The sequence below is a fragment of the Balaenoptera borealis genome (assembly GCF_965194805.1).
Source record: "Balaenoptera borealis genome assembly, chromosome: 7".
NCBI lineage: Eukaryota > Metazoa > Chordata > Mammalia > Artiodactyla > Balaenopteridae > Balaenoptera > Balaenoptera borealis.
The window spans coordinates 49,107,897-49,124,887 of record NC_138864.1 but is presented as its reverse complement, the minus strand read 5'-3'; the positions used below and the strand labels follow the sequence as shown (position 1 = coordinate 49,124,887).

Genomic DNA, 16,991 nt, shown 5'->3' with positions numbered 1-16,991 from the left:
CTCCTCCTACCCTCACATTTCCTGCTGGCTCTTCATTTCTAAAACCTCACAGAAGTCATATAAGGTAAGGACACCCAGGTGATGAAGTGCAAGCGAGTGTTCTTCTTGGGGCAAAGCAGGTAAGACTGATGAAGAGGGGAACTGGAGTGGCAAATATATACACACACAGTCCAAGTGGGCTGAGAATACAAAACTGAGGTAGAATTATAGTGCGCTCTTTTATCTAGCATGGCAGTTAAGGACAAGGAAGTCAAAGTGATTGCTGCAAAAATTGTATTGAGGAATTGAGGAATGGATTTATAGAATGGAACAAATATTGCATTAGTAGTAAGTGAAAAACTGGAGAATTGGTTAAAACTGAGAGGAGGATCAAAAGTACTGTATGTTAAGTGTGGTAGAATTAATCTAAGCACAAAGAAAGCAAAATGATGTAAGTAACCTAGTGGGCCAATGGAAACATATGACTCATAATCTATTTAACCCTCATTCAGGTGGTTTTCTCAGGTTTATTCAGAGGTTACCTGACTGCCTGATCACCATCCGCTCCTGTAAGAAACTGGGGATTACTCTACAGTGGATCGGTAGCTTCACTCTTACAGAGACAAACTTTTTTTTTTTTCACAAGAACTTCTAGTTTCCCTAACATTATACTATTACCTGATTTTATTTTCTAAAATCATTACATGACGATGCTAAGGTTTCTCTGTAAAAAGAGAATATGTGTAGACCCATCACTTCTCCTGGGTAGGTAATCTTCCTGATTTTAGATCAAAGGTCAAGAAGTTTAGATGGGAGGTCTAGTCAATGCCTTGTGAACTCAGGAAGCTAGCCTTGTCTTCTTAAACTTGACGCTTCTCTGGAAAAGAACATTACTGCCCTCTTGTTATATCATACCAGCTCTCTGATTTCACTCATTTTAGGATTTGTTTTCCTGACACATCTGAGGGGTATTTCATAACTGCAAATATTTAAAATGTAATGTCCTTTTAGGTTTTCATTTTTTATTCTGTAACAGTGGATTTTTTTTGTGTGTGTGTGAAGATTTTTGGGGTTTTGGTGTTTTTTTTTTTTAGGTCTCATACAAGATAATGGATGGGAGGCTTTAGTTAAAAGTTTTTTTTTAAAGAGCTCCAGTTATTTTCAGTCACAGCAAAATGAATGCTAAGAATCATGTACCAAAAGGACAAAAAATGCCAAAAACACTGAAGATCAATCAGAAAAATCTATTTTTTTCCTTCTAAAATGATGTTCTTTCTGGTTTTGTCTCAGAAAGAAAGGCTTTCTTTATGTAAGAAGACAGAGAGAATGTTCAGGCCTGGCCTACTTTCACAAAACTCTTAGATCATATTAGACCCAAATGCCTGCCTTATTGTATAAAATATCTCCTTGAATCTGGGTTATTTCAAATAAGGACCTTAATGAAAGCGTACAGAACTCTTTTGCCTTGCAAAAAAACCTTAATGAAAACATAGCAAAATGCCTCCTCCTTTGGCTCCCCGTGGCTTTGAATAACAGAGGCTTGTATATGCCCGTAAACAGAGAATGCAATTAATTAGCTGACAAAAAGCATTTATTTGGGGTGAAAACCATAGGTTTGAAAAAAGATTCCAAAATATCTCCAGATCTATGGCCTCAGCTTAGTTTAATGGGAAAAGCATGGGCTTTTAAGTCAAGCCTTATCAATCACTTTCTTAAGAGCTAAATGAAAACGATACCTAATTTGTAGGTTTGCTGTAAATATTAGAGAAAGTTTTACAGATTCATTCATTAAACATCTAATATATTCTAGGTGTCTTTTCTGTGGGCTAAAAAGACCAGGATAAATAAGGAACAGTCTTTACCCTTTAAAGGCTGTAGTAGTCTACATACATAATGTACCTGGTATAGGAGAGTTGTTTAAGAAGTTGAATGCATTGTGGATACCATTCGAGTATATTGTAATTCCCTACATGCAGCAAATCAAGAAGTATATGATCACAAACTAATGCTTTAGAAAGGAAATGGGTGAGCATTTGCTCCTGTCTGTACCTGGTCTTTCCAGCACAACTTCCCCACAAAACCTGAAATTTCCTCCCCCCAACATAGGCATGCTCACAAGCATATACATGAATTTGGCACATAATCACTTTTACATAACAGGTAATCAAAATTTTGGCAATAACCTTGGGGTGTCTTGCTGGAAGCATCTAATCTAGCTATGTGACTTTTGGCAGATTAATCAACCTGAACTTTAGAGTCTCTTTTCTTGAAAGTGAAGTTAGTCATACCTCTGTCTATTTCAAATAGTTTAGGAAAAATTGAGATGATATGACTGACGTTTACATGTTATTTTATTTTTTTGTTTGTTTTTTAATTGAAGTATTGTTTATTTGCCATGTGTTAATTTCTGCTGTACAGCAAAGTAACTCAGTTATACATATATATATATATATAACTCAGTTATAATGTGTATACATATATACTTTCTTTTTTTATATATTCTTTTCCATTATGGTTTACCATAGGATATTAAATACAGTTCTCTGTGCTATACATATGTTATTTTAAAATTTATTTAATCTGTATTCTTTATCTATAATATTATAGTAATACTTATTCACTTGCTTACAGATGAATATATACTTAAACTGTTAGAGAGTAGAAAATTATATTTTGTGAAATATATTTGGGATGAGGATTCATTTTTTTTGAAACAAATATATTGAATTGCCTATAAAGGAATTATTTATATCTAATCACAAAGCATTTCACAAATCCTGTCTTGGGAATTCTCTAACACTTTATTAATGGTATGTTTTAGTAAAAAGTGCTGGACCCAAGCATTTACAGTCATCTGTTATATACAAAGGTAGCAAAGAAGTCAGATAATGGAGTTGGCTGCATGGTGTCATTCTCATTGTGTGAGCAAGCTGATTTATGGAGAGTCAACTTCAGGAGATCTTACAGTGAGAGTACTTGGAATAGAATTTAATACAATATAGAATGAAGAAATTAGTTTCATTTTTGCTTCCTCCTTTCGAACATTAAATTACTAGGATAAACCTTTAAAAACTAATTCTTCACTCCTTCTATTCAGTCCTGCATATAAAGTGTTCTATACAGGTAAGAACCTTTGTCCAGAAAACATGTTTCTGAGAACTAAGTTTAAAACATATCAATGACTTGAATACAGCTGCTAGAAAACAACAATACACTAGGAGATGAAATTCAATACAAATAAGATTACCAGACTAGTTAAAGATCTAGTAGCTTTCCCTGCTACTCAAGGACATGGTGTAAAGACAAAGGAAGTACCAATTTTAGATAATTATTGAGTACCACCATCAAATTAGTGAGTACCACTTTGAACTTTTGGAAGAGAGAGAGAGAATTTCAGCATGGAAGGTAAAATTTATTATAGGCTGTAGGGTAAGGTTGATACACATGTTTGCAAATTATAGAGAGACTGTTGAATAGAACAAACTATAGTTAGCTCACTTCTTTTCTCTAAAAGGCTCAGTGAAGTAGAAGAAGACCTTTTATTAAAGAAATTTCCATTTAAAAAGTCTTGATTTATATGGATATATCAAGACATGTTTTTTGTTTTATTTGTTTACTTTGAATAGATTGAGCAATTGACCTAATGGTATAGATACGCTTGCTAGGTGTAAACTGTCAATTACTTCTAGAACTGATCTTCCATTGCATCAAATGTTGAGACATAAAAAAGAATTAATGCTTATTGAATAATTAGCATTTTAGGCATTCCGCTAGCAATTTGCCATTGTTGTGCTAGCTTTTTTTTAGAGGATCATCCCTTAGACTAAAACTGATAGAGTAAAAATAATTGAAATGAAGGAAAATACAATTATACATGAGGAAATATACATCACTACTTTGGCTATTAATAGGTATTAGCACATTATTAAGACTTTCTATAATGAGAAGGTTTAGAATCCCTGAGTAAACAGACAAAATTATCTAGGATAGAAGATGCTTAGTAGAGGGTCAGGACTAAATAATATTTAGATAATATCAGAAAATGTCTAAAAATTTATTATTCTGTAAAGTTGAAAGATACTATAAATGGTCTATAAATAATCTTATTACATATTTTCACTTTACAATATGAGGAAACACAAAACAGAGATATTTAATGACAGGCCTGCCATCTCACAGGGCTAAAAGCCAGAATTCCTGGTTTTTAAAATCCATCTTAATTCTATATTGGACTTTTCTTAGACTTGGAATGAGTGATAGGAGCTAGTTAACAAATTATGAGGTGGTAGACTGTCAGAGCTAAATATGCGTCTTACCTAAAACCAGTTCAGACTGTATTAGCTAGCACCAGTGACCTGCAACATTGCTATGTAGTATTTATTAACGAAAATTTGCAAATGCAAAGAAATCTAAGTGTTGAGAATTTTATTCGCTGTTTTTTTCCTTACACAGACTTTCCTTTTACAAAGTAACATTCTTTGCTTCTTTACTTTTCCACATTTTATTCACTTCCAGCTCATTAAACATTGCCTCTAAAGAGATTTTTGTTGGAAATGGTCTTGCATTGGCAAAAGCTGCTCAAGTTGCAATATAATGCTTACAATTTTGGGAAAACATAAACCTCAATTTGTACTCCATCCAGTAAAGTGTTAAAAATACCAATAATGCAAATAAAAAAGAAACATTTTCTTAATCAATAGACACTTCTTTTACTTTGTGTGTCTAAGTCAATTCCGTATAGACTCTCATATAATTACGAATATTTCAGAAAGTATTGCTGTTTTTTGTTCTTTAATATAAATATCCTGTATAATCGGTGTAGTGTATAAAGGTAGACGATAACTTCTAGCTATTGTTTAACCAACTAAAATAATTGTTTGCTATGCTTCCCTGCTTTCTAAAGTCCTGTGTTTGGGTAAAATAAAATAGCAAAATAGCCCCTGAAAAATCCTTTCATTCTGATAATATTTTTTAAAAATATTTTTAAATGAATATTTCCATGAATGAGCCAGTGTTCTATAAATATTATTCATAAGAAAATATAAGGTGTTCATGAGAGAACAGAGCCCTATACTTAAAATCAGAAGATCTAGAGTAAAGTTCTGCCTAGGACGCTTAACAATTTGGCAAGTTACTTAAAACATGCAAGTCACTATTTTCTCATCTGTAAAATGGGGATTTTACCAACTTTATTTCTTGTGAAATAATGATTGTGTTCTGTTAATTGCAATTTTTTCTTAAAATATACTTTACTAAAAGTATAAAGTAGTTGGAGATATAGATATAGGTATGTGTATAAATGTTGCTTACAGATACAACATACACAGTTTTTCAAAGATAAAACATATGTAAACTCTTTTTTAAGAAAATAAAGTGGAAAGAACACTGCATATCTTAAAGGAGAATAAAGCACTGGAGAGTGTGAAAAAAGAAAGCTGTGCAAGATAAAAGTAAGCCAGTTTTACAGTTCTACTTACTTGGAGCACTTCAGCTAGCTAAAGAGAGGGACACACACAATTTTGTTAAAATGGAATTAAATTAGTCCTGTTCTTTGTCAAAAAATAATGATATTGTTTTTAAATTTAACAAAAAAGAATATAACATTGTAAAAATAAAGGAATAACTTAATTTCAATAACTATTTTAGTCATGTAAAATATTTCAATAAATGTTTTAGCCATAGTTTATGAAAGAGCTCACTAAGTTTAAGAAACAAAATTGAAAATATTAAGAGATTGAGTAATTATGTTTTTTAATACTCTATTTCAAATTTAAATTTTATTGATTAACTCTCCACTTAAAGGAAATCAACACTCTTCCACTTTCTTCCACTTTCCTCTTCCATTGTTTTATTGGTGGCCTGGATTTCATCTTCAGATTTTCCCTTCATTCCCTCTTCCCTCCCTCTCTCCCCCTCTCTCTCCTCTCTTTTTCTTTCCCTCATTACTATAGCCTCTATGTCCTTGTCATAGTCTTTTATATATTTTAGGAAGGCTGTTTCTTTTATACACAAATGTACTCTTTCAGAGGACTTATTTTTTTTCCCCTGGATTTTTAAAGAATGTTTTCTGTATCCTTGAAGTAGCTTAAGCTGGATATATCAGTGTACCAACTTATCACTTCAATGAGTATAGGATGATCTTTTGGTCCAGAGATTCACTCTTCTGTTATTTCAGAGAAATATCTTTATATTTTAAATAGATGTTATTTTCTATTCTCTTGAATTTACTTTTTCTGAGCAATAAGATATATTGGATCATATTTTTCAGTTCTAATATATCTGTCATTGTTCTGTAACTTCTTTATTTTTCTCTCTGTATCATCCTAAGCCTTCTTCCCTCTATGTCAATAATACTGATTTCTATCTTATTTAATTTTGTTCCCAGGATGTTTCTTATTCATTAACAGCTTTCAAATGGGATTATTTGTGTTTTAGCTCTGTTATCCCCATTTTCACCCCACCTATTATTTTGTCATCTCATTTTTGAACTATGCCCTCTATATATCCGTCATCTCTTCCTCTTCTTCTTTCTATTCTTTTTTTTTTAATTGAAGTATAGTTGATATACAATGCTGTGTTAGTTTCTGGTGTACAGAAAAGTGATTCATTTATATATATATATATATATATATATATATATATATATGTATATATTTGTACATACATATATTCTTTTTGATATTCTTTTCCATTATGGTTTACTACAGGATATTGAATATAGTTCCTTGTGCTATACAGTAGGACCTTATTGTTTATCCTTTATATATATAATAGTTTGCACCCCTCTCCCACCCCCCTCCCCCCTGGCAACCAAAAGTCTCTTCTTTATGTTTGTGAGTCTGTTTCTGTTTCATAAATAAGTTCATTTGTGTCATATTTTAGATTCCACATATAAGTGATATCATATGGTATTTGTCTCTCTTTCTGACTTACTTCATTTAGTATGATAATCTCTAGGTCCATCCATGTTGCTGCAAATGTCATTATTTCATTCTTTTTTATGGCTGAGTAGTATTCCGTTATATATACATATATTGATCACATCTTTATTTTTCTGTTGATGGACATTTAAGTTGTTTCCATGTCTTTGCTATTGTAAATAGTGCTGCTATGAACATTGGGGTGTATGTATCTTTTTGAATTATAGTTTTGTCCAGATATATGCCCAGGAATGGTATTGCTGGATCATGTGGCAACTCTATTTTTAGTTTTTTGAGGAACTTCCGTACTGTTTTCCATAGTGGCTGCACCAATTTACACTCCAACCAACAGTGTAGGAAGGTTCCCTTTTCTTCACACACTCTCCAGCATTTGTTATTTGTAAACTTTTTAATGATGGCCATTCTGACTGTTATAGTTTTGATTTGCATTTCTCGAATAATTAGTGATGTTGAGCATCTTCTCATGTGCCTATTGGCCATCTGTATGTCTTCTTTGGAGAAATGTCTACTTAGGTCTTCTGCCCATTTTTCGACTGGGATGTTTTGTTGTTGTTGTTACTGAGTTGTATGAGTTGTTTGTATATTTTGGAAGTTAAGCCCATGTGGGTCACGTTGTTTGCAAATATTTTCTCCCAGTCCATAGGTTGCCTTTTCATTTTGTTTCTGGTTTCCTTTGCTGTGCAAAAGCTGGTAAGTTTGATTAGGACCCATTTGCTTATTTTTGCTTTTATTTCTCTTGCCTTGGGAGACTGACCTAAGAAAACATTGGTATTATTTATGTCAGAGAATGTTCTGCCTATGTTCTCTTGTAGGAGTTTTATGGTGTCATGTCTTACATTTAAGTGTTTAAGCCATTTTGAGTTTATTTTTGTGTATGGTGTGAGGGTGTGTTCTAACTTCATTGATTTACATGCGGCTATCCAGCTTTCCCTACACCACTCCACACAAAAACTACTAGAACTGATAAATGAATTCAGCAAGGTAGCAGGATACAAGATTAACATACAGAAATCTGTTGCATTTCTTTACACTAACAACAAAATATCAGAAAGAGAAAGTAAGAAAACACTCCCTTTTAAAATTGCATCAAGGGCTTCCCTGGTGGTGCAGTAGTTAAGAATCCTCCTGCTAATGCAGGGGGCACGGGTTCGAGCCCTGATCCGGGAAGATCCCACATGCCGTGGAGCAACTAAGCCCGTGCACCACAACTACTGAGCCCACGTGCCACAACTACTGAAGCCCGCGCACCTAGAGCCTGTGCTCCACAACAAGAGAAGCCAATGCAATGAGAAGCTTGTGCACCACAACGAAGAGTAGCCCCTGCTCGCCGCAACTAGAGAAAACCGCACGCAGCAACGAAGACCCAACACAGCCAAAAATAAAATAAATAAAAATAAAAAATTATAAAATAAAATTGCATCCAAAAAAAAAAAAAAAAACGCTTAGGAATAAACCTGACCAAGGAGGCGAAAGACTTACATGCTGAGAACTATGAAACGTTAATAAAGGAAATTGAAGATGAGTTAAAGAAATGGGAAAATATCCCATGCTCTTGGATTGGAAGAATTAATATTGTTAAAATGGCAATACTACCCAAAGCAATCTACAGATTTAATGCTATCCCTCTCAAATTACCCATGACACTCTTCACAGAACTAGAGCAAATAATCCTAAAATTTACATGGAACCATAAAACCCCCAGAATTCCAAAGCAATCCTGAGGAAAAAGAACAAAGATGGAGGCATAACCCTCCCAGACTTCAGACAATACTACAAAGTTACAGTAATCAAAACAGCATGGTGCTGGCACAGAAACAGACATATGGATCAATGCAACAGAATAGAGAGCCTAGCAATAAACCCACACACCTACAGTCAATTAATCTTGGACAAAGGGACAAGAATATACAATGGAGAAAAGACAGTCTTCTTTCTACTCTTAATCATAGCTATGTATCATGTTGTAAGATAAATATCTTCTCTAGAGTAGGATTAATTTTTATTCTTTTAATACAACCAAAACATAAATTTTGGGACACCAAGAGACTTGGAGGCTGGTCAAAGCAATTTTTACTGCCCATTTACTCTCTACTCCAATCACAATGACAAAACACCCACACATGGCCTCTATGTGTACATTGTCTTCTTCAGTTCAGAGGCCCAAGCAGATCTGTAGTTGCTGACCCCCCACCCACCACTCTCCCTCACCCTGTGGAGAGAGTGAAAACAGAGGTTTTTGTCACCATCCATATGCATCTGTTTCCAATGACAAAGGTATTCTGAACCAGTGAAAGGGCAAGCACGATTGATAGTGACAACTCATAATTAATGCAAGCGTCCTTTGAGACCACCTCAGTAGGTATGTTCCTCTCCTCCTTTAGTAGAAACAATAAAGAACAATCTGGAGTAGGAAAAACTTAACAAGAACTTCACAAATATAACACTGTGAAGCATGTGAATTTAACCTTCCAAGAAAAAAATAGGCAATGTGATGCTTTGAGAACTTCAGTTAGCAAGTGTTTAATTCTACCTTTCTTCTGAAGTGAGAAAGTGGTAAACAGCAACAATAAATTTTATATGCTTGGCATGTTGGAGTTTTAGAGGAATATGACCTATGACAGTGAATTTTTCCCAGAAAAAAATTGTTTCATTTCATCATGTTCAGTGGTGTGATCAATTCTGTCCACAACTCCTATTGGTTCCAAATAGTGGGAGTATTTTCCTTGACTCCCTCCTTATCAGTTAGAATACTCTTTTTTCCCCTCCATCCCAGTTACTGTTTGAGAGATGGAGCAGTAGTAGTTCTATCCAATTTTCTATGCCTTTGGAGGAAAGAAATAGAGCTGTTTCACAGATAGACTTGCTGCCTTGATTGACTACGTTTTGCTCTCTCTTGAGATTTGATTTAAATGTTTTTTGGTTTTGTTTTTGCTTTTGTTTTGCCAGCATTCACTCAACCAAGCCCAGGTATGTCTTACTCCAATGAAAAGACTCTCTCAGCTTTGGATTTTTCTCCTCCTTAACCTTGGATCCCCAGTAAATGGGGAGCACTGGTTGTTTTTCCTATTTTCAGTGAAACCCTCAGATCTTCCTAGCGATGAGCCAAAGCTGCCACTCTCAAGGGTTTAGTATGACTTTTCTGGGGCTGCCTAAGCTCATTGTTCATCCACTTCTCTGTGCTGGGGACTTGGTGATAATTCTCAGGGTTTTGGCAATTCATCTCTCTTTTCCTGGCAAAATTTTGTGATACGTGGTATGGTTGGGGATGCTGCTAAGCTGAGCCTTCCCAGAATCTGCCTTTCCATTCCTACACACCACTCAGCATTTTCTGGCAGGAGACTATTCTTTGGTTAGTTGCTACTGGCTAATACTTTCCTAAATTTTACTTTTTCCCCTAGTTTTTCTAGGTATTAAAGAAAGGAGATTCTAAGATCTGTCTTGTTTTCTCATTTTTATATTGAAGATTCTTCATTTTCTTGCAAAGTTCTTTAAAATAAAACAGATTGATTTGAATGGGCTTGTTTACACTTATTTAAAATAGTTCAGTAACCTGAGCTAGATGGTCCCTCACAAGTTCAAAGAAATATATTAGACATATTTGCTGTTGCGGCCTGTCAAGAATGTGTAAACAGAATGTGAGCTGATAGTATTAGGGTATATTCAGGACACTAAAATGTTTACACCAAATCACTGAGAGGAGAGTAGTGTCATAGTTAAAAGACCACATGCCATTTGTAAATCATAATATTAAGGCCACATATTATTGACTAAATTCATTATTGGTTTTTCTATTTTATTGATGCTAGTCAAAGTACCAGAATTTTAATTCATTAATTTTATCTACTATTTTTCTATTTTCTCTATACTCTGCCTCATTAATTTCTGTGTATATTTTTATTATTTATTTTCTTGTACTTTCTTTTATATTACTTTGTTGTTCTTTTTCTAGCTTTTGGAATTGGAAGTTTAAATCAATTGTATTTTTTAAAATTTTGTTGATGGAATATTAATGCATATATGCACTTTCTTCTGATCACTGCTTTAAATGATATAGGTGTTTAAGACTGGTGATTTTCCTCTGATCATTATTTTAATTCTCATCGATTCTGATAGTGTTTTCATTATCATTGTTCTTCAGAACTTCTGTATTTTCTCATTGTATTTTGCTGTTCAGCCAAGAATTGTTTCGTTAAAGTCTTTGTGTGTGTGTGTGTGTGTGTGTGTGTGTGTGTTATCAGACAATGTATTAGCTTCATTTTATAGAACTTACCGTTGTCTACTTTGTAAGTCAATACATAATCAGTCAATATGATCCATGTTCCATATTTAATTGAGGAAAAGATATTTTCTGTCTTATCAGGGTGTAGTGTTTAATATATACATCCTGAGATCTGCTGTATTGGTTATGGTGTCTCAATATTCTGTCTTTACATATTTTAGTCTACTTCACCTGTCTTGTACTGAAAATACTGTGTTAAAGTATTTTATTATTACTCTCTTTATTCTGGCTTTCATCTCCTATATCTTTACACCTTATTTTCTAGTTTCAAAACATATTTTAGTGGTGCATAGATATTCATAATTGTTTTGTCTTCATTATGATTTATGGATGTTTAACTTTATAAAATGTCCTTTTTTTGGTCTTGTTTACTACATTTCAAACTGATTTCTATTTAGCCTCACAGTAAGATAGCAACCCCTACTCTCTTATTGTTTCCATACATCTGGCATGCTTACAATTTATGTATTTGTGACTATTTGAAACAAAACTAAGTTTTAGCATAGCATAGCTTGTAAGCTTTGCTTTATGGGCTAATCTGAATAGCTTTTTAAAAATATGCTCACTGAACCTGTTCATGTTTATTGATATGACAGATATGTTTGATCACAACTCTGCATTTTGTTTTATAACTATTGTGTATATGATGTTAGATTTGTTGTGTTTCTTTCTCCGTTTGGTGTCTTTAATTTTTTTAAATTTCTTTTGTAATTAAGAAAGCTTTGTATCTTTGTTCCAATGATTGTCTTTTTTTATACGTTTATTATGTTTGCTCTTCTTACTCACCATTTACCATCTGTCTTGTCAATTTTAAATAGTATAACTTGTCACCTACCATTTACCTATTCAAAAATCAACAATCTCATTCTACTTGTCCCTTTCTCTCCCTTTGTCATCCATCTCTTTCAGTTTCATCCTTTATACTCTATCAGAATACATGACAATTATGGGCTGCCCTTCTACCCATCTATATTCTCACTCTTATTTTAGTCTCAATTCTACAATTAAATATATTAAATATTCACCATCACTCCTTTGGCTGAAGTCTCTCTAGTTATCTCTTTGATGTGATGAAATCCATCCTCTTATATATTTCTTGAGAATGAACTTTTCTATGGCATTCTTGAGTTCCTTATGCTTAAACTTATAGGCTTGCTGCTTGAAAGACACTTTAGCTGTATAAAATATCCTTGGCTTGCACTTTATTTTCTTGAATTTCTCAAGGGTAAAGCTAACACCCAGCTACTGTGAAGTATCTATGATCATTGGCTGCTGAATTATCACGATTTAACTATGTCTAGAAGATCTGTGTTTCACTTTATAAAACACATGGAGGGCAACTTTGCCTATTTGGGGAACTTAGTGTTTTGAAATAAGGAAGAGAGCAGGCCGAAGTGTGGTATTGGTAGATATTTTCCCACATGTCAGGGTACATCTAGACATGAAAATATAAGTTAATTAAAGCAAAAATTAATGCAGGGAAGAAATACGTTCTAAAAACCCATATCCAAAAGTGTGATAAAACTAAATCGAAATGATTAAATAACTACAATCTAATAGATTTTGTACATGATGCTTTTGTTACTTTAATTTCCTCTTGGAGATTACTCAACTATATTCTTTAACAGTCATTCTCAAAGCATGGTTCAGAAATCCCCGTGGGTCCCCAAGACTGTTGAAGTGCATCCAGGTCAAAATTATTTTTTAAATATACTAAGATATTATTTACCATTTTACCGTGTTGACATTTACATTGATAATGCAAAAGCAATGCTGCAGAAAACTGCTGGTGACTTAGCATAAATCAGGGCAGCAGCACCAAATTGTACTAATAGTGGCTGTATTTATTTTTTACCACCATGCACTTGTATGAAAAACTTGCCTGTTTCACTTAACAATATCCTTGATAAAGAAATTAAAATTCTTGTTATTAAACCTAGACCCTTAAGTACATGTGTTTCTAATAGTCTATGTTCTAGAATATTCTGTGTCATAAAATGGGAACTACACATAAAACACTTCTGCTGCATACCAAAATATGAAGGTTGACTTGAGAAAACATGTTAGTGCAATTTTTTTGAGTTGCAAGCTGAGCCAGGCTTTTTTTTTTACAAGAAATATCATTTTTACTGGAAAGACAACTGACAGATAAACTCTGCTTATTCAAACTTTGGTAGAGTTAGCCCTTGGTATCCATGGGAGATTGTTTCCAGGAGCCTCCCCAACCTCCACAAATACCAAAATCTGCTTACACTAAAGTCCCTTATATAAAATGATGTAGCATTTGCATATAACCTATGTACATCCTCCCATATACTTTAAATCATCTCTAGATTACTTATAATACCTAATACAATGTAAATGTTATGTAAATAGTTGCCTGCACGTGGCAAATTCAAGTTTCGCTTTTTTGAACTTTCTGGAAAAAATTTTTTTTGATATTTTGATCTTCGGTTGGTTGGATCCATGGATGCAGGAGCCATGGGTGCAGAAGGCTGACTGTATTCAGCTGCCATTTTCTCAAAATTTAACAAAGTGAGTTTTTCACTTTAAGAAAAACAATTGACAGTAGTTGTTGTCAATAATAAAAATCAACTTTTAAGTAAAAATAAAATTTTCCAAAACTTATACCTGCCTCCCTGAGCTTGTCAGCTTTTCCATAGTCAGACTTTTTTGATGATATTGATGGTGATATTAACAAATGTGCCTTTAATATTGTATGAATTATACCAATGTTTTGAAGATCTGCATAACTCAGTAAACCCGTATTTTCCAAAACGAACAATATAGGATGTTACCAATTCAGGCATAGTTAACTGGTCCACTCAAGGTGCAAGATAGACAATTGTTTTTTAAAGTAACAGTCCAAAGGTTCATTGATACAGTTTCAGATTTCACATTTACACTAATCTTAAAGAAACTACCACTTTTCAAGTGTTAATGTAGTATCAAAGATTGTCCACAGTTGTCTGAAAGGATATTAAAATACTCCTTCCTTTTCCAACTATATATATATATATCTGTGTGAGCCTGTCATATATTTCAAATAAAACAGCATATTGAACTGGATTTAATGTAGAAACAGGTATGAGAATCCAGCTGTCCTCTATGAAACCAAGCACTAATGAAATTTGAAAAATATAAAATGTCACTCCTCACTATTTTTTGTTGCTTTGGAAAATACAGTTATTTTTCATTAAAATACTTATTTATAGGTATATTAATGTCATTTTAACTGAATCAATAAATAAACTTTTAAATATCCAATTTTACTTTTTAATTAGAAATTTTAATGTTCTTTGAGTACCACTATTTTTTTTTAAGAGTATAAAGAAATCCTGAGACGGAAACGTTTGAGAACAAATGATCTACATCCATGTTAAAGACCTTTAATAGATTCCTATTGTTCTAAAGGTAAAACCCAAATTCTTAACGTAGTACCACTTAACAATATCTTATAATCACACGAATATTTATTTAGTTCCTCAGTCCCATGATGTTGCCTTCTGTGAACACACTGTTCCTTCTCTTTATAATGTTCTTCCCCGTCCATGTCACCTAGTTAATTCTTTCTTATTCTGCTGGTTTCAGCTCATGAAGCCCTTTCCTAGGCTTTCTTGTAACCATGCTCTTGTACTTCAGAACCTTTCCTCTCCTTCTAATTGTACACTTATTGACGAAAATATTTCACTGATGGATTTCTTCCCAATAGACAGAAAAACCATAAGACCAATAAGCATGCGTATATTGGCTTATGATTGTATCCATTCTTCCTAACAGAGTGCTTATCACACAGTAGGGTGGAAAATAAAGTATTTGTTGGTGAATGATAAGTGGATAAATATATGCATCGATAGAGAAAAGGATGAATCAATAAAGAATTTGACCTAGTGTGAATAGCTTCTTCAGTAATGTAAAGATCCAAGATAAACACTAGAAAGAAATACATTGAATTCATTTCAATCACTCATATTTTCCCTTGTGTAATGTTATTACCATATACTTTTGTTGCCTACTTCTTTTACAAGAAAAATAGAATGGAAGTAGATATAATATACAACGACATTTAGTTGTGTTAGCAAGCGTTCTTTTGCAAGCCTGGTAAGTAGTGAGCAATTGTCGGCAAACAACTTCTTGCATTTCACTTGACTTAATACTTCCTATATATTATATTATATTAGAATTCTATTATTTTTATGTATGACTGTCTTCCTATAGTCCCCTGTAGTCTCATCTATTACCTCTTTTGGCCTAAAAATCTACAGTTGAGTAATAGTTACCTACTTGCATTTCTTCCATACCCCTCTTGTTACTTGCTTATCATTATACTTAACATACTTTATTGTAAGCGTACAATTTACCAGTCTCTCCATGAGACCTTCCTCTCTTTAAGGGCTGGGGCTGTATTTTATTCATCTGTGTATCCACAGGATGCGATACGGTGTTTAGCACTTGATAAACACTCAATAAACGAAAATATGAGTAAATTATTGAACTAACCACTTAATTAATGGCATGACATATTCCTTAACTTTTAAATTTAATTGTTCCAGTTAAAACTCAGGTAATGGGAGAAATCAAGATTGCACTGAAGAAAGAAATGAAGACAGATGGGGAACAACTCATAGTTGAAATCCTCCAGTGCAGAAATATCACCTACAAATTTAAATCTCCTGATCACTTACCAGGTATCTAATTTTATGATAATGAGCAATATAATGTATCTAGGAACTCTTTAGGAGTGTGTCCTAAATAGCCTAGAAAATGCTAATTAAAATTTGGGCTGTGTACCAAATATATCTGAAAAATATGAAATAAGAATGAATTTCTCTTATATAGAGCAAGTTGATATTTTACTAGTTAAAAATTAGATTTTTTCAACACAAATGTAGAGTGATGTATTTATTATACAACAAGAAAACATTTAAGTTGCTAAGAAAATTGGTGCATATTTTAATTATGTTGTCTGAAACAAATTGTTCACAGGCTACTGGCTTTGTGTAAAATGTAGGAGAGCTCTCCGTATACGATTATAACTCTTTCAATAGAAAATTGTATTATTAATGGACACTTACCAAGCTGAATTCTTATTTTCAGATTTATATGTGAAAATATATGTGATGAACATTTCTACCCAAAAAAAGGTGATCAAGAAAAAAACAAGAGTATGTAGACATGATCGAGAGCCTTCATTCAATGAAACTTTTAGATTCAGCCTAAGTCCTGCTGGACATTCTCTTCAGGTAACTCATACAGTTCCGATTTTTAGATTTTCATTTATACTGTATTTATTTCCCATTTAATTATTCAATATTTAAATGCCAATCATATACTATGTGATATTTTACAAGTTAATTTTTAGAGGTAACTTCCCAGGGGCCCTTTAAAATTCCCCAACCCACTCATCCCATCCATTTAGCTACCAAGTTGCCTCTCTTCTACCTACTTAGTTTATTTTACATAGATTTTTTTCCATGCTCACTGCCACACTAATCCTCTTTGGGTCCTCATCTTTGTTATGCAAATCATCTCAGCAGTATACCTGGCCTACTTGCCATCAATATCTTACCCTTTAATTCATTTTATCACACTGCTGGCAGAGGTATCTTTTAAAAACACTGGCTAGGTTACATTGAAACCCTCCAATGATTCATCATTATCCTGACTCATTCAGAGTCCTCTAAGGTGAGTTCTGATTGTATTGACTTAATTTCATCTCCTTGTAGACATTTCCACTCACTCTTGACCCCATTCACACCAGAATCTTGAAGTCAGGTTAAACCTCTAATTCT

General features: G+C 33.4%; 1 protein-coding gene across 1 annotated transcript in view; it reads left to right on the top strand.

Moving 5' to 3' along the window:
- Window positions 1-16,991, top strand: part of PCLO (piccolo presynaptic cytomatrix protein) — a 384,943-nt gene that overhangs the window by 362,341 nt on the left and 5,611 nt on the right. Inside the window, exons 23-24 of the mRNA XM_082398709.1 lie at window positions 15,753-15,887; window positions 16,297-16,442. Of these exons, the coding sequence (XP_082254835.1) occupies window positions 15,753-15,887; window positions 16,297-16,442 (281 nt within the window). The remainder of the gene's footprint in view (window positions 1-15,752; window positions 15,888-16,296; window positions 16,443-16,991) is intronic.